The sequence below is a fragment of the Pelodiscus sinensis genome, chromosome 1 (assembly GCF_052426305.1).
Source record: "Pelodiscus sinensis isolate ZL-2025 chromosome 1, ASM5242630v1, whole genome shotgun sequence".
Taxonomy (NCBI): Eukaryota; Metazoa; Chordata; order Testudines; family Trionychidae; genus Pelodiscus; species Pelodiscus sinensis.
In genome coordinates, this window is record NC_143052.1 from 240,359,611 (window position 1) to 240,377,691 (window position 18,081).

At 42.4% G+C, this 18,081-nt stretch overlaps 1 protein-coding gene across 6 annotated transcripts in view; it reads left to right on the plus strand.

Moving 5' to 3' along the window:
- CCDC138 (coiled-coil domain containing 138) overlaps positions 1–18,081 on the plus strand; it is a 52,362-nt gene that overhangs the window by 11,308 nt on the left and 22,973 nt on the right. For 3 of the 6 annotated variants that reach the window (XM_075918014.2, XM_089775404.1, XM_075918023.2), the window contains 5 exons: positions 396–534; positions 2,172–2,296; positions 4,314–4,498; positions 5,321–5,479; positions 15,025–15,144. In XM_075918014.2, the coding sequence (XP_075774129.2) occupies positions 396–534; positions 2,172–2,296; positions 4,314–4,498; positions 5,321–5,479; positions 15,025–15,144 (728 nt within the window). The remainder of the gene's footprint in view (positions 1–395; positions 535–2,171; positions 2,297–4,313; positions 4,499–5,320; positions 5,480–15,024; positions 15,145–18,081) is intronic. The other 3 variants (XM_089775407.1, XM_089775406.1, XM_089775405.1) reach the window with 2 other exon arrangements.

Sequence of the window (18,081 nt, forward strand, 5' to 3'; positions counted from 1 at the left end):
GGGCTGGCCAGAGGCGCAGCGGGGAGAACAGGGGGCGGGGAATGAATCGGCTTGCAGGGAGCAGGACTGACCTGGCCATATGTAGATATCGGGGTGCTTTTGAGCTTACATAGAACTTTTTATCAAGTTTAATTTTTAAGGATTTTTTTAGGACTTAATTAGTTTGAGTAATCTCTGAAACTTTTCAGTTTTTTAAAGTATTATTAAAATAAATATATCTAATATTTTGTATCACTAATTTTAATTCCTTACTTGTCAGAGCTTGGTCTAATGTGTTATGATTCAGGATTTTGTTCTTAGCAATAAGCCTTACAGGGTACATATATATTAAATCATTTTTAACTTGTGCTTTTGAATGGGAAAATGAAATATTTAATATTTGAATTATTTTATAGGTAATTTGGACAGTTCATCAGATAATACAGTTATGCCTTTGTCCATAAATGCTTCACAATCAAAAAGTACCCAGAGTGGAAGTAAGCACTATAGCAAACCTCTTAATGACTTGTTCAGGAGTTTCAAAAATTTGGATTGGTAAGAGCTGTGCCCTCCTTCCCTCATCTACCTTTGGACTCCTTTTCCTTCCTCGCATTTCTTCCACAAATTCCAAACAAATAATGAGTTAATCCTTAACACATTATGTAGGATTTTCAAGCCGAGCCAACAGCAGGTTGCCAAGTGCAAGGCATAGCTTTCATAATTTTTTTATATATACATGTTTTTGTGGTCACTAAAGATTAGCTCCTGTCTGACTCGCATAATAATGTAAATACTCATTTTGGATAAGGAAGCTCACCCACTTACTTGAGATAACTATATGTGCTTGGCTCAGCTAGTGGGATACAGGGATTGAGCGATATAAGGGAGTAAACAAGTGAGGAGGAAGGAAAATAGCCAGAGTTGACTGGATAGTATTAAATGTATTTAGAATGGGGTGGGCAAAATATGGCCCATAGGCTGGATCCAGCCTGCCGAGATGCTGGATCTGGCCTATGGGCACAGTGGGAGCTTCAACCCGGCTCCTTGCCTGACTCATCTCCATCTTCTGCTCAGAGTAGCTCTCTGAATGTCGTAAACCAGGGTGGGGCTGAGGAGAGAAGTGGAGAGGCTTCACACTCTACCCCACTCCCAGCATAATCTTGCAGCCAGTGGGAGCTTCCTGTTTGCAGAACAGGCAGTGCATGAATAACTCCTACCCCGAGGCACTCAGCCATCAGAGCAGCCTGTTTGGCTGAGGAACCTGCTAGGCAGGGCTGCTGTCTGGGAGCTGCCTAGGTAAGTGCCTCCTGGTCAGGCCCTGCCTCTGGCACCCGAGCCCATCCATCCCCCAACCTTCTGCCCTCAGTCTTGCACCCAACCCCTCTGCATGCTTGCTCTTCCCAGACCCTGCACACACACACACACCCCACATACCCCTCCTCCGGGTCACAACCCAAATCCCTGCATCCTCTCCTTCACTCTTGCCCCAGGTCACAATTCCCTCCTACGCACCTTCTCCAGGTCACAACTTCTCCTTTTACATCCCTCTTCCAGGTCAGAAACCTCTCTTGCACCCATACCCCCTTACAGATTCCACACATACTCCTGCACCACAACCTCTTACCCCAAGCTTCCTTCTGCACCAAACCTACATCCCAGACCCTGCACTTCCTCCATTAATATCATGGAAGAGTGTAGCCCTTGACCACTACTTAATTCTTGGAGTGGCCCCCCATCAAAAATTATTGCCCCCCCCCCCGATTTAGAAAGAGATTGTTTTAGAAGACTACAGAGAGATGTTCTTATTACCCCAGTGCAGCAAGTTGAGAGAGAACATGTATCACACTTGTTATTTTCTTCTCTAGATATTCTGTTTGTGCTTTGCTCTGTTTCAAAAGTGTTTTAGTTGTTGCATGCAAGTAAGGATTTATGTATGAAATTGTGTATTTGTGCCACGTGTTTTATTAAGTCATCAGTTTCAATGTTCAATGTATTTTATATGTGCTTTTCATTTGTAAAGGAGTTCAAAGTACTTTGCAAATTAGTGTTATCTCTTTTCAGTCAGTCAAATGTACATATGTTAGAGTGAGAAACATTTGTATTTGTGCAAATCTTTATTCTACATGCATAACATTTTAAAATGGCACTGTATAATTTCACATTAGTGTCATCCATCCATTTGTATTTTTTAGCTTTGATGATGAGCTGGATTTGCTCAGTGATTCAAGTCAGCTAGAACTAGAAGAAGAGGTCACAGTGGATGTTTCTGCAACTAATGCAATTCAGAATGCAATCATGTACACATATACAGAAACAGGTAATCAGAAAAATATTACATTCAACCTCAACTTTTCAAAGTTTCAACTGAATCTTATTCATAATCCAATTAATAAAACCTGTAATTGAGCAAACTGTATTTTAGTTTTGAGATGTAATGTTTTAGTAGATCTAGTCTATATATAAATAATACAGTTATGACAAGAAATGTTTTTTCTAAAAGATTGATCTTTTTAAGTCTCTGACAAGCAGTTCTGATTATTGATTATTATAGCTCAATAGAGAAAAACAGAAACCCAGCCATATAAAATAGTACTTCCAAGTGTATAAAATGAAACTTTTTCAATTTTCAGACTAGGTGGTCTGATTAAATAAGCGTTCGCAGGCATTATTTGACTTCATAAAACATCTCTCATAATGTTTCTTCTCATTGCCCCCTTATCACCAATAGAACCAATCAAAACACTGAGAAATAGTTAGCACTTAATAGCTATGTTGTGCATCCAACCTGTGCACAGATCTCCTAGGCTACGTCTATACTTCACTGTAGTTCGAAATAAGCTATGCAAATTATAGCTACACAAATTGCATATCTTATTTTGATATAGCTTATTTTGTAATTTGGCGCTGTCTACACAGCACCAAATAACCCACTATTCTGAAATGTCCCTTACTCCTCGTGGAATACAGTTTACGGGAAAGTTGGAATAGTGAGCCCGAAATAACGGGATACTCCAGTATCCTGAAATAGTGTTGCACTGTAATCGTAGCCCTAATGATATCTGTTGGATTTCTCCATGTAGGCTGAAGGCGTTATTTATAAAACAACATTGCTCAGAAAACTAATAACAATCATAGAATCATAGAATCATAGAATAGTAGGACTGGAAGGGACCTCGAGAGGTCATCGAGTCCAGCCCCCCGCCCTCAAGGCAGGATCAAGCTCCGTCTACACCATCCCTGACAGATGTCTATCTAACCTGTTCTTAAATATCTCCAGAGAGGGAGATTCCACCACCTCCCTTGGCAATTTATTCCAATATTTGACCACCCTGACAGTTAGGAATTTTTTCCTAATGTCCAATCTAAACCTGCTGCACTTTAAGCCCATTACTCCTTGTCCTGTCCTCAGAAACCAAGAGGAACAAATTTTCGCCTTCCTCCTGTGGGGGAAACAAATAACAGAAAATAGATTGGGGTGTGCAATCATGTTTGCTATGAGGCTGCTCCATGAATTTTGGGAAGTTGTTAAGGGCTGGACCTCAGGTGGAAGGGGCGGAGCAGTGGGGCTAGAGAGAAACTGTGTGTGTATGTGACACAGATTATATGTGTGTGACTGTATGGTACAAAGACTGGAAGAGTGTGTGTACAGTGACTGCATGTGTGTGGCACAGATTCAGGGGAAGCGTGTGCATGTGTGTGGCCCAAAGACTGAAGGGGGAGTTGCTCCCAGAGACAGGGAGAGAGAGAGCGAGCGAGCTGCTGGAGAAATCTTAGGAACAATGAACTACCTCTTTGAGAAACACTGCTCTCGGTCACCATTCATACATCCAATTGGAGCAACTTTCCTGTGTGTCCCTCTCTCTTATCCCTGCTCTGCAGAGATGGGGTACATGGGCTGGGGGATACCTTGACATTAGCATACTCATCTCATAGTCCCCATCCCACCCCTCTGCACAGCTCTAGCACAATGGTCCTGGGAGCAGCTCAGCTGCAGGACTGAGCAAGATGAGGGAGGGACAGCTGAACACACCACCACCACACTGGTGCTGTTGTCTGTAAGCATACATGCTCAGCTAATTAGCTGGGCCAGCTGAATCTAGCTCACAGGCCGTATTTTGCACACGCTTGAAATAGATTATAAAGATTTGGAACATATATCCTGAGTGCCTTAGAAGATACTCAGACTAACTGTTCACTTTGGTGCCTAATGCACTGCTATTCAATCGCAAAAGCTTAAAATGTGTTTCTGTGTTTTGTTTAACAATAAATGGTCATGTAATATATTAGTATAAGCAAAGAATAAAATGTATAAAATGTTTTTTTTTATTTATTAGATGTCACCTTACCATCCAGTTTGGCTGCAAACACAGTAACATGTAGTGATCATGATATCAGTAGTGGTCTGGTTAGGAAGACTGCAAGCAAGCCTGAAACTGAGGTATTGAGTGGTCAAAGATTAATACCATCTGCCATCAACCAGATATATGATGAACTATATGTCATACATCAAAAACTGCAGGTAGGAATTGGAAATGATTTTAGAATATTATTAGATTATTTTCCTCAGAAACTCACTGAGTATGAGTGCACTTATTGAATATTCAAAAACTTCTAATGTATTAAATCTGTGGCACTCTACTTTCCTTCTTAATGTTCTTCCCTGGACAATTGCATATTGTTAATTTTTTTAAGTTGCTATTCATATCATTCTGCAGCATAATATAAGCCAATGTGTTGCATGAGACTGTAGCAGATTGTCTGAGACAGTGTTGTCTTATAAATTGATAGGGGACTTGAAATCATCAGATAAAAGGCAAAGCATTACAGTAACTAGTATTAACCACTGTTAAGTAGCTCCACTCAAGATCAGCTCATCTGAAGAACTGGGTTTTGCCCACAAACGCTCATGATTGTGTGTGTGTCTGTTCGTCCGTCTCTCTCTCTCTCTCTCTCTCGCCACAGTACTACTTACTGTTTTTAAAGTTACATATTTACATGGCTAGCCCTCTGAAACTTTTAGTATTAACCAGAAATTTCAGATTTAGGTGCCTAAAATTAAGCTCCTAAATCCTGGGTGCCTAGTAGAAGTGACCTGATTATGCAGAAACCAATCCGTGATGGGAGTCAGTCAGATCACTACGATGAGGTACTGAAAGTAGTTGACTTTCAGCATTGTGTCCCAGTGCATCATTTTATGTATAGCATTTTATGGTTCACTGAGTATGAGTGCATTTGGTTATATACACCTCTGTAAAATTGAAGGTATCCCTAACAAAATGACTGTATTTCAATTAAGTGTATTTTTTATAATTTTTTAAAAATTGTTCATATTTTCTGACAGCAAGAAAATTCAGCACAGCAGGAGTATGCTCTGCAACTTCAGAAACGAGAACATTTTTTAGCTGAAAGAGAAGCATTGCTTTTCAGACATGAAGCTGCTTTGACTAAGATAAGAGGTGTTGAAGAAGAAGTTCATGCAAAATTTCAAATTATAAAGGAGGTACAGTAATTTATTTTAGAGTGATTTCTGGGGCAAGACAATTAACTTATTTCTTCAGCCCCTCGATTTCATCCTCTATATTCACTTTTGTAAGGAGATTTGAGATCTTTAGAATGAAAGGTTGATATAGCTATAAAGGATAAAGTATTATTGTGTGTATTTTGGTCAATTTCTCAGAAAAATGAGTTTAATAGTTTGGTTTAGGGGTTGCTTTTTGCTGCTATAATTTGGAGAACAATGTTATCCATTTCTAAAAGAATATTTAAATGTAACTGTGTGTGTCTTTGTTCTGCATATCTAAAAGAAGGGTTGGAGATAACTCATCTAAAACTTTGTGATCGGTTAGATATTTCTTGTAATCTAAATCCTATAATTCTGTTTTGCTGTTGTACTGAAAACGAGCTGGATTGTTCCAAACTGCAAATTCTACAGTTAGATGTTTATAACAATATTTATTTGCATGAGGTTTTCTAAGCCTTGTAAAATCTACAACTTTTAAGGAAAGAAAAGGCCACTGTAAGATTAGTGAAATCATATATTTTTCCAAAGCAGGGGTGAGCAAAAGAGCCTCGGTGGGCCGAATCCGACCTGCCAAGCGGGTTGATCCAGCCAGCGGAGGCCTTACCGCTCCCCGCCCCTAGGCCAGTTAGGGGTGAGGAACACACGAAACTTCCACCCTGTGAGGGGGATGTGGCACTTCAGTGATACGTGCTCCTTGCAGGACTGGAGGAGCCATCACACGCTCCCCCGCCTCTTGGGCCCTGATTGACCTGGGAGTGGGAGGAGCGCACAAAGTTTCCTCTGCCTTACCCCCGCCCCACAAGGAGCATGCAGCACTTCAAATTGCTGCGTGCTCCTCACAGGGCGGGGTTAGGGTACGAGGAGGCTTTGTGTGCTAATCTACATGGCTCTGGCGACAGAGCCATGCAGTCTAGACAAACCCAGAGTTACATTTTTTTGCAATGTGCAACTTTCCTATTGACTGAATTTGCTCCCCTTAGCACGAAGTGGTTTTTAGTCTAGTTTTTACATTTTGTTTCTTCAGAAAGTATCCATTAGAATTTTGAAATGATTCAGCATTGCACATATGAAGATGTGCAGTATTGAGTGCTTATGCCATGAGATTGTGCATTGAATGGTGTGTTAATATGTGTCTTAAGTGTACTGTTGAGCAAAATTTCACCTTAACTTAGAAATCTGCTTATCCAGTTCACAGCCTGCTGTATAAAGAGTCTCTGTAGTGCTTTTACTTTATTTTATACTATTAGCTCTTCTGTACAGCTAGTGGAAATGAGGAATTGGGTTCATGATTGGGAAACATAGTGGGAAAGTGAAAATCACAGAGTGAGTGGTGGATAAAAAACAGTAAGTGTGAAATGAAGGAGAGTGAATGAGGAGGTGGTGTGGAGTGAAAGGAAGAAAAGGTAAAAGTTGATCAAAACATTTTCAACTGAATGAAATGTCATTGATATGTTGTTTCATTGAAGCCAAAATATTTGTGAAGACATAGGCTACGTCTACACTGGCACCCTTTTCCGGAAATGCTTAAAACGGAACAGTTTTCCATTATAAGTATTTCCGGAAAAAGTGCGTCTACATTGGCACAGACGCTTTTCTGGAAAAAGTGCTTTTCTGGAAAAACGTCTGTGCCAATGTAGACGCCCTTTTCCACAATAAAGCCCCGATCGTCATTTTCACGATCGGGGCTTTTTTGCAGAAAACACTACTGTGCTGTCTACACTGGCTCTTTTCCGGAACAGTTTTCCGGAAAAGGACTTTTGCCCGAATGGGAGCAGCATAGTTTTTCCGGAAGAATACTGACAATTTTACATTAGATCATCACTGGCCCCTTGAATTTCTGGAAAAGCACTGTTAGACAGCTGGCAAGTTATTCCGGAAAAGCGGCTGATTTTCCGGAATAAGTGGCCAGTGTAGACACAGCCATATTGTTTTTTGACTAAAACTTTGTCAGAGGGTTGGGGGTCTGGAGTGAGGAGAGAAAGAAAGATGCAAATGCTCTCTGCCCTGGGTTAAGTTCACGTTCCTGCTCTGTCTGATTCAGATAGATCTGGGATGAAAAGCTGCTGTGAAATTTTAAAACCCTTGAAAGTTGCTGCAAAAGAGAATTGCCCCTGAACAGCTGTAATAATAAAGTAATGAAGAAAAAGACTGTCACATCCAAAGCCCAGTGAAGTCCATTAGACTATTTCCAATTACTTCAATGAGCTTTGGATTAGGCCTTGTAATAAGGTATAGGGTAGGTTAAGAACAGAATGAAGTTAGGAAAATCTGCTCTTGTAAAGTTTAAACTTAACATGGGGTAGTAATTTGTTCTGAATTTAAGAAAAAGAAACAAGAATACCATGAGATGAAAAGCTGTGGATAGTAAGGTAATATATTTTCAGTAGGGATGTTAGATGTCATTTAGTTTAATAATCATGTAACCAAACCGAAACTTGTCAGTTACACAATTATTTGATGGTTCCTGGGGCAAGGCCGGCAGCAGATCCAGAGGCAGCAGTGCAGGCAGGTAGCAGCCTCTGTCCGCTGGGGGCCCAGGCCCTCCCATGGAGCAGCCCTTGTCCACCGGGGGCTTGAGCTCCCCGTGGACAGAGGTTGCTCCGGAATCCCATCTGTCCCTTTCTCCCCTTCCAGCTTCTGCACTGCTGCCTCTGAAACAGTGGCAGCAGCACAGGGAAAGGGAGGCAGCTCCCACCTGCCCCCTTACCCTCTGCACTACTGCCTCTCTGCCAGAGGCAGCAGCACAAGGTTGGGGGAAGCAGGCAGATCTTCAGGATCCGGAGCCCATGAGGAGCCAGCTTAAAAGCTGGCTCTTCACAGGCACCGGCTCCCACCTCCCCCGCACCTCCTTGCTCCCTCAGATACAGAGGCAGCAAGAGGGGGGAGTGTGCATAATCGTTTGGATTAACTGATAAGATTAGGCTTATCAGTTAAACGACTATACACTAACATCCTCAATCTTGAGACACGTATTATTTGAGATATGTATTAATGATCCACAAAACAACAATCTGGGTGGTTTTAATGTTATTTTTTAATATGACATTTACATTTCATTTCCTGCAGTGATTTTAGAATGACTTTTTTCATTATATGCAATATATCTTTTAACGATAAAAATACTTTAGCAGTGTAAGGATGAAAGAAAGTAGATTATTTTTCCTTACTATTTTGTTTAAACTAATTTTTAAATTACTTTTTCCTATGTTTCCTGGACTCAAACTTTTCCCTGTTCCACAAGAACCCATATTTTCTTTCAGCAGCAATTTAATAAGCTCTTGATCATCTCTTTTGAAATAAATTTATTTAAAAAAATCAACAAAACCTTAACATGTAGTATCTTCACAGCATTTTTTACTGCCTCTGTGCTATAGATCCAAGGAGGGGGATATATTTTTAAGGATGTAGCATTTCCCTTTTAAAGTCTGATTCCCTGGGAAGTTCTGGTAGGCATGTTGCAAAATTATCAAAGCTCCTAATAAATTTTCTTAGTGTAAGTTATATGGTCCAGCAACCTGTAAAACACAGTAGGATGGAGACGCTTTTTTTTCAGTCCTATGGTGGTTCTGCTGATTCTCCCCCCCTTTCCCTCCCCCCCCCCCCCCAGTCCTGTAGTCTGTAGTCATTCTGCAGTTTTTCAGTCCTCAGTCCTAGGGTTCCCTACCAATATAGCTACTAGGGGTACGTCTAGACTACATGCCTCTGTCATCAGAGGCATGTGGATTAGGCTACCAGATATAGTAAAATGAAGCGGTGATTTAAATAATCGCCGCTTCATTTAAATTTACATGGCTGCTGCGCTGAGCCGACAAACAGCTGATCAGCTGTTTGTCGGCTCAGCGCAATAGTCTGGATGCACGGGTGTCGACATCAAAGGTATTTGTCGACCACCCAGGTATGCCTCCTGGGATGATTTTACTATGTCTGGTAGCCTAATCTACATGCCTCTGGAGACAGAGGCATGTAGTCTAGACGTACCCTAAGTGTCTTTCAGGAAACTGGGTTCTTTTTCAGTTAAGTGAGTTATATTTTTTGAGTCTAGCTCTTTGTTGTTAAGATAAGTTAGAATTATTTTATTTTTATACTGTTTTAAGGACTGAACTTTTAGGTGTAAGTTCCAGAACATCCAACTAAAGACTTTGGTGCTGATGTTTGTTCTTGCTCCCCACAAGTCACACTAGAACATTTACCCAGTGTTGCTCAGTTCCTTAACTCGATTAAGTTTGTGCACTTTCACATCACCCTGATAGTGATGAAGGAGAAAAGTCAACAACATCCCCATACAAAACTGGGAGGGGAGGTTTTCAGCAACCCCATGTCCCATAGAGCTCCTGAGAGGTGGAAGGCTCAGGGCTGGGGCCATCCTGGCCCGGGGAGGCATACTTCCAGCTAGCCGCTTTCACCTGCTTGGTGATTCTGTCTCTTTTCTGTTTGGTTTTATGAGAAGCAATCCTGTTCCAGTAACATCCCATTTTCCTGGCATAACCAAACCCTTACCTTGCTTTAAGTTATGGTAAGAGAAAGCTGTATACAGAATTTGGTGGTCCTAGCTCTGACCATTTAGGTTAAGAGGAGTTCTCAAACAGTCAGACAAACTCTCTCAAATACATAATAGATTCCAATATTTCAACCTTTAAGATATTGTATAAGACAAGTTTTTCAGCTTAGCTTTATAGGAGCCTGAAGGCAGGGCTTGAAAAATTTAACAGACACTTATTGAAATGTTAACACTTCATTTATTACTATATACAAATACGAGAAGTATGGGTATTAAGCAGAAAGAACTGGAAGTGCTAATAAAAAAGTACAATTATGACATTGTTGGCATCACAGAAACTTGACGGGATAATACACGTGGTTGGAATGTTTGTATGGAAAGGTACAGCTTGCTCAGGAAGGCTAGACAGGGAAAAAAGGGAGGAGGTGTTGCCTTATATATTAAAAATGAACACACTTGGAGTGAGGTGGAGATAGACATAGGAGACAGAAGTGTTGAGAGTCTCTGGGTTAGGCTAAAAGGGGTTAAAAACAAGGGTGATGTCTAGGAGTCTGCTACAGGCCACCTACCCAGGTGGAAGAAGTGGATGAGGCTTTTTTAAAAACAACTAACAATATCATCCAAAGCCCAAGATTTGGTGGTGATGGGGGACTTTTAACTATCCAGATATATGCTGGGAAAATAACACAGTGGGGCACAGACTATCCAATAAGTTCTTGGGCTGCTTTGGAGACAACTTTTTATTTCAGAAGGTTGAAAAAGCTACCGGGGGGAAACTGTTCTAGATTTGATCCTAATAAATAGGGAGGAACTGGTTGAGAATTTGAAAGTGGAAGGCAGGTTGGAGGAAAGTGATCATGAAATCACAGAGTTCACAATTCTAAGAAAGGGTAGAAAGGAGAACAGCAAAATAGAGACAGTGGATTTCAGGAAGGCAGATTTTGGTAAACTCAGAGAGCTGATAGGTAAGGGCGGGGAACTGAGGAGAGTTGGCAGTTTTTCAAAGGGGCATTGTTAAGGGCCCAAAAGCAAGCTATTCCGCTGCCTCGGAAAGATAGAAAATATGGCAAAAGGCTGCCTTGGCTTAACCATGAGATCTTGCATGATCTAAAAATAAAAAAGGAGTCATATTAAAAAATGGAAAGTAGGACAAATTACAAAGGATGAATATAGGCAAACAACACAGGAATGCAGGAGCAAGATTAGAAAGGCAAAGGCACAAAATGAGCTCAAACTAGCTACGGGAATAAAGGGAAACAAGAAGACTTTTTATAAATACATTACAAGCAAGGGGAAGACCAAGGACAGAGTAGGCCCACTGGTCAGTGAGGAGGGAGAAACAGTCACAGGAAACTTGGAAATGGCAGAGATGCTCAATGACTTCTTTGTTTTGGTCTTCACCGAGAAGTCTGAAGGAATGCCTAACATAGTGAATGCTAGTGGGAAGGGAGATAAAATAAAAAAAGAACAAGTTAAAAATCACCTAGAAAAGTTAGATGCCTGCAAGTCACCAAGGCCTGATGAAATGCATCCTAGAATACTTAAGGAGCTGATAGAGGAGGTATCTGAGCCTCTAGCTATCATCTTTGGAAAATCATGGGAGACGGGAGAGATTCCAGAAGACTGGAAAAGGTCAAATATAGTGCCCATTTATAAAAAGGGAAATAAGAACAACCCAGGAACCTACAGACCAATTAATTTAACTTCTGTGCCAGGGAAGATAAGGGAGCAAGTAATTAAGGAAATCATCTGTAAACACTTGGAAGGTGACAAGGTGATAGGGAACAGCCAGCATGGATTTGTAAAGAACAAATCATGCCAAACCAATCTGATAGCTTTCTTTGATAGGATAACGAGTCTTGTGGATAAGGGAGAAGCGGTGGATGTGGTATACTTAGACTTTAATAAGGCATTTGATACGGTCTCGCATGATATTCTTATCAATAAACTAGGCAAATACAACTTAGATGGGGCTACTATAAGGTGGGTGCATAACTAGCTGGATAACTGTACTCAGAGAGTAGTTATTAATGGTTCACAATCCTGCTTGAAAGGTATAACAAGTGGGGTAACGCAGGGGTCTGTTTTGGGATTGGCTCTGTTCAATATCTTCATCAACAATTTAGATATTGGCATAGAAAGTACGCTTATTAAGTTTGCAGATGATACCAAGCTGGGAGGGGTTGCGACTGCTCTGGAAGATAGGGTCATATTTCAAAATGATCTGGACAAATTGGAGAAATGGTCTGATGAAGTTTAATAAAGACAAATGCAAAGTGCTCCACTTAGGAAGGAACAATCAGTTTCACACATACAGAATGGGAAGCGACTGTCTAGGAAGAAGTATGGCAGAAGCGGATCTAGGGGTTATAGTGGACCACAAGCTGAATATGAGTCAGCAGTGTGATGCTGTTGCTAAAAAAGCAAACATGATTCTGGGATGCATTAACAGGTGTGTTGTGAGCAAGACATGAGAAGTCATTCTTCTGCTCTACTCTGTGCTGGTTAGGCCTCAGTTGAAATTGTGTCTAGTTCTGGGCACCGCATTTCAAGAAAGATGTGGAGAAATTGGAGAGGGTCCAGAGAAGAGCAACAAGAATGATTAAAGGTCTAGAGAACATGACCTATGAAGGAAGGCTGAAAGAATTAGGTTTGTTTAGTTTAGAAAAGAGAAGATTGGGGGGGACGGGGACATGAGAGCTGTTTTCAGGTATCTAAAATGGTGTCATAAGGAGGGAGAAAACTTGTTCATCTTGGCCTCTGAAGATAGAACAAGAAGCAATGGGCTTAAACTGCAGCAAGGGAGGTTTAGGTTGGACATTAGGAAGAAGTTCCTAACTGTCAGGGTAGTCAAACACTGGACTAAATTGCCCAGGGAGGTTGTGGAATCCCCATCTCTGGAGATATTTAAGAGTAGGTTAGATAAATGTCTATCAGGGATGGTCTAGACGGTATTGGGTCCTGCCATGAGGGCAGGGGACTGGATTCGATGACCTCTCAATGTCCCTTCCAGTCCTAGTATTCTATGGTTGCTGACTGAAAACTAGTACAAAAGACCATAATTCTCAGATAAAGGCAAACTCTCCTTTCTCTCACTACCCATTTTTGTCACAGCTGGTGGGAAAGAAAAAACTTGTAACATTTTCACCAACATGTTGTCTCTTGTCTACTTTAGCATGTCATTTTAAATATCAAACTTGGCTAGTAGGCGTCTAAGTAAATTTGAAACCTTCCACGGTCCTTTAGAAGATTGGAAAAAAGGAGCATCCTCTCTGTGCTTCACTTTCAGACTCCATAGCCCCCTTGTCTCTGCTACTCTGTCGTTCTTCAGTCTCCATTTTTGAGTGCCCTGCTTCGATGCATGTCTTTGCTGCTGTTAATCTGTAGTATAGGAAAAATTACATGATCTCCCAGTTTCACTGTTACCTGTTTCTCTAATTATTTCAACATACAGGCAGTCCCCGGGTTACGTACAAGATAGGGACTGTAGGTTTGTTCTTAAGTTGAATCTGTATGTAAGTCGGAACTGGCGTCCAGATTCAGCCGCTGCTGAAACTGACCAGCAGCGGCTGAATCAGGACGCCTGGGGCAGAGCAGCTGGGGTGCTGCCGGGTTGGTCCAGTAGCGCCCAGAGCGGCGCTGCGGGACCAACCGGCAGCGCCCCAGCTGCTCTGCCACAGGCGTCTGGAGAAAAGCCTATTCTGCTGGGGGGGGGGGGTACTAGCTGGGCCCCCCCCACCACAGCAGACCAGGAAGACCCAGGCGGCGGACCGAGACGCACCGCGGTCCCACCGCCTGGGTCCTCCGCGGCTTTGCTCCCCGTCTCCCTGGTCTGCTGGAGACCAGCAGACCAGGGAGACGGGGAGCAAAGCCTCTGAGGACGCCAGCAGTGGGACAGCCGCGGGGCGTCTGGGCTGTCCCGCTGCTGGCTTCCCCCGAGGCTTTGCAAAGCCGCGGGGGGGGGGGGGGGGCTCGGGCAGCGAGGCAGCCCAGGCGCGCCTGGGCTGCTCCGCTGCCGGCTTCCCCGAGCCCCTCCGCAGCTTTGCTCCGCGTCTTCCTGGTCTGCAGACCAGGGAGACGCGGAGAAAGCCCCGGAGTACACGGGCGGCAGGACCGCGAGGTCCCGCAGTCCGTGTCCTCCGGGGCGAGCCCCGTTCGTAACTGCGGATCCGACATAAGTCGGATCCGCGTAAGTCGGGGACTGCCTGTATTAAAATAACTCCTGCATAAATTCTTTGAAATTCCAATTCAGCTTCCAAAGTACAAGTAAAACTTTATTGCAGGCTGCTGGGACACTTTATGCCATTAGGAATATTTGCTGATCTGCTGAGGAGGATTTGGGTATCGTTGTGGCTAAGGTTCATAGCATTTCCTTACAAACAATCAGTTTAAAAATTAGTTTTTCCTTTTTTCCTCCACTTTTAACTTGTTTTTCCACTTCTTTTATTTATGGAATTGATTCTTTGGACACACACATAAGTGAGATGATTTGATTATATGGTACCTACTAGGGATGTTAAAAATTGTGAGGTAACTGTATAACCGTGGAAAATCTCAGCAGTTACACGGTTAGCTACATTGCAGACTCTGCAGTATAAAGCTTAGCTGAGAGCCACAGTATAAAGTTTAGTGTCAATGAAGCCTCCTCCCCAGGTGCAGATTAGGCAACCCTTGCCCACCTGGCTCCAGGGGAAGAGGTTTCACTGAGTGTAACCAACATCATTAATCAATAAGCGTCCACTTTTAAACTTAATGGATGTTTGAGTGTAAACACCCTTGGTGGATTTCAAAAGGGGTATGACTTCACCAGAAAGGCCAGGTATTGCTTGCATCCATGTTGTAATGATTATTCTTTTTGAAAATCAGGAATGTCCTGTATATCAACAGATTATGGGCGCAAAGTGCAAGGATATCTGGGCGTGCAAAATTGCACACCTGATCCTTTGAAAATTAGGCACTGTATTTTAACATACTAGTCACAAATTGTTTCTAGTTGGTATATCATGAATCCTATTTTTTTCTATAGCAACATGAGGCAGAAGTTCAACAGCTGTCAGAATCCTTGAAAGAAAGGACGAAAGAAAACAAGAGACTCAGATCATCATTTGATGCCTTGAAGGAAATGAATGACTCTTTAAAAAAACAGGCAAGAGCTGTTTTCATATTTGTTCATTAAAAAAATTAAATATTAGGATCAATTTAAATCATTTTGGGAAAGTTGACTGATTGTATTTGCAGTCTTATTAAACAAGATTCATATAATTGAGCAGAAATGATTCTTGTTCCCTTTCTACAACTTTCCTACAACTTGAATCATATTTTTTTCTTTTAACTGGTTGGTGCTTTTGTTATAATTTCAAATATTGGTGAAGTTTGAATTACTCTTCTAAATAGCTAGCAACAAGTTATCCATAAAAAAAAATCCACAAGAAAAACATATTCAATAGTCTGACACAGAAATTGAGACCCTTAGGCCTAGGTCAGGGCTGCATTCTGATTATTAGAAGGTCTATAGCCTACTAATAATCAGAATACAGCTCTGATCTCGATAATAGCGCATATATACCTTCATGTATTCCATAATGTTGTGGAATCTATCCTTTGCTGTTGAATTACGCTACTGAATTCAAGCTTTTAAATATAATATGTAATTCTAGCATTTGTAGTTGTAAATATAACCTTGACAATATAGCCTAAGTGTAAACTGATAACAGTATTGTCTTTAGACTCAAACAACAGGAAACAACATTTCATAGTGATGTCAAATGTCCTATTAATCTCACTGAATTGTTAACTTTCAAGTCTAAAATATTGATATTGTAATTGTCCTCTCCAATCTATATTTCATTGCAGATCTTCCCCTACTAGGTTTACCCCATAATCTGAAATTACTTCTCATGCTCACCAGGAAATAAAAATCTGTTTTCTATCCAACTACCAAATCCTTTGGTTTGTGTATGCTTGCAGTATGAAAATCTGTTCCAAATTCAAAATATGGGGACAGACTAAAATAAATAACCCAGGGAAGTGTAAGTGGAAATGAAACATAATTTTTTGTTTGTACCAGTGTGCTGAAGAAATTTGCTGCAGAATTTAGTTCCATTTTAACTTAAATATAAAGAGTCAGTGATAGTTTCCAACTAGTAGACTCAGTTTGTTACTTCAGGCTGGGTTTGCTGCAAATGATTTACAGTGAGTTATTTCATATTCTGGAGATGGGAGAGTATACATGTTACTTTACTTTTTCCCCTTTTTGATTATTGATTGGGGATTTTTTGTATGTGATGTCATCCTATTTCATGTTACGGCAGTAAGAAAAAGTCAGCTGTACTCTTAAAATGTAAGGCTGGAAAGGGACCATCAAATCATCAAGTCTTATCTCCTGTATATCACAGGCCACTAAACCCCCATAGCTACTGCTAGCTAAACGTAACAACCAGAATTAACAAAAGTATTATAGCCATGTGATGAGGTGGACAAAGCCTGACCTCCCTGCTGGAGGCCTTTCAGCACCCTGGCCAGCCACAGGAGTAGTGGAGAGGTCCTCTGAGCAGGGTAAAAGGGGCAGCCTTCACTGCAGCCAATCAGGATGCGGCAGGCTGCTATATAAGGAGCTGCAAGCTAAGGCCTATCAGTTTCTTCCTGGAGCTCAACCTAGGCAGACTTCTGGGCTGACTGGGGAACACCCAGAACCTTGGACAGCTCAGAGTGGGAGCTGGACCCCCTTAACTGAGTGGAGCTAGATCCTGCGACGAAAAGGCTGGTCAGCGACAACTCTGTGGAATCCCAGACAAGGGGAATTCAGCAACAAAGCCTGAGAGAAGGGCTGGATGAAACGATGTATAGGGTCCCTGGGCCGGGACCCAGAGGAGTGGGCGGGCCTGGATCGTCTCTCCCCCCCACACACACACCCCTGCAAACCACACCCGAGCAAGGAAGGGTAAAAGAAGAGGCCTGAACCTCGGCCATGGACTGGACATTGATTCATCCGCAGACAGGCAAGTTAAATATTGCGAGACCTTCACCCCCTCAGTCACCAACAGGCACTCGCACACAGGACCGAACCTGTTACAAGCCATTATAGGATAAGCTGTTGTATACCTGTGACATACAACAGGAGTGACTTCTGTGCAAAAATGCCTGCACCCCTGGCAGTGGTAGGGGATTGATTTAAATGAGAGACCATGAAGATTCTAGCAAGTGACTTGTGCCCCATACTGCAGAGGAAGGCAATCCCAATCCTCCCTTCCCTCAAGCTCCCTACCAGTCTGACACAAGGGGCACGGCAAATGCTTGCCAGCCTTCGCTTATGGTGATTTGTTTGAGCCTGAGCAAGAATCAACCAATGAAGAACCCGAGAGAGAATTTTCAGTTTTATTCAGCGCACCAATGTAAATTGGTGTGTGGTGTATGGTTCTGTGGTTCTATGTAATCATTGTTGTTTGACATTATTCTACCATGTAGATGCTTATCCAGAGTGACTGTGTACTGGAGAAATTAGAAACGTGGATGAGGCTTTGAAAATGTACCTATAACTATCACTGTACACTCATTAATATAATGTATAGAGCAGGGCTACTCAACATGCGGCCTGTGGCCCCTTTGCATGCAGTCCACGGTGCCTTGACCCACTTCCTGAGCTGCCTGCCTGCCTCATTGCTGGGGCTCCAGCTGCAGCGTCGGACCGTGTGGCTTTGAGCCAGGTCACGTGCACAGCAGCTGCCAGGCGGCAGAGCACGCCTGCCGTTTCTACCACAGTGGCAGTGCCTCCCCACAAGCAGAGCCGCGTCTGCATGTGTGTGGGAGCTGCCTGCCGGCCTGGGGCTAGGGGGAAAAAGGGGTGGCAAAAACAGCGGCAAAGCACACCTGCTGCATCTGCCACAGTGGTAGTGCCTCACTGAGCTACGTTACATCAGCAATGGCAGAGCTGGGAAGCGAGGCGGCAGCAAGGCCAGGGTGAGAGAGGTCTGGGCTGGTACTTGGGTAATAATCAATATAATGGTCTTCTGTTGATATGCATTTTAGTTGTTAAATTGCTGCACTGTCATTGCTCATTAAAAGGGCTGTCATATGGGTAGAAATC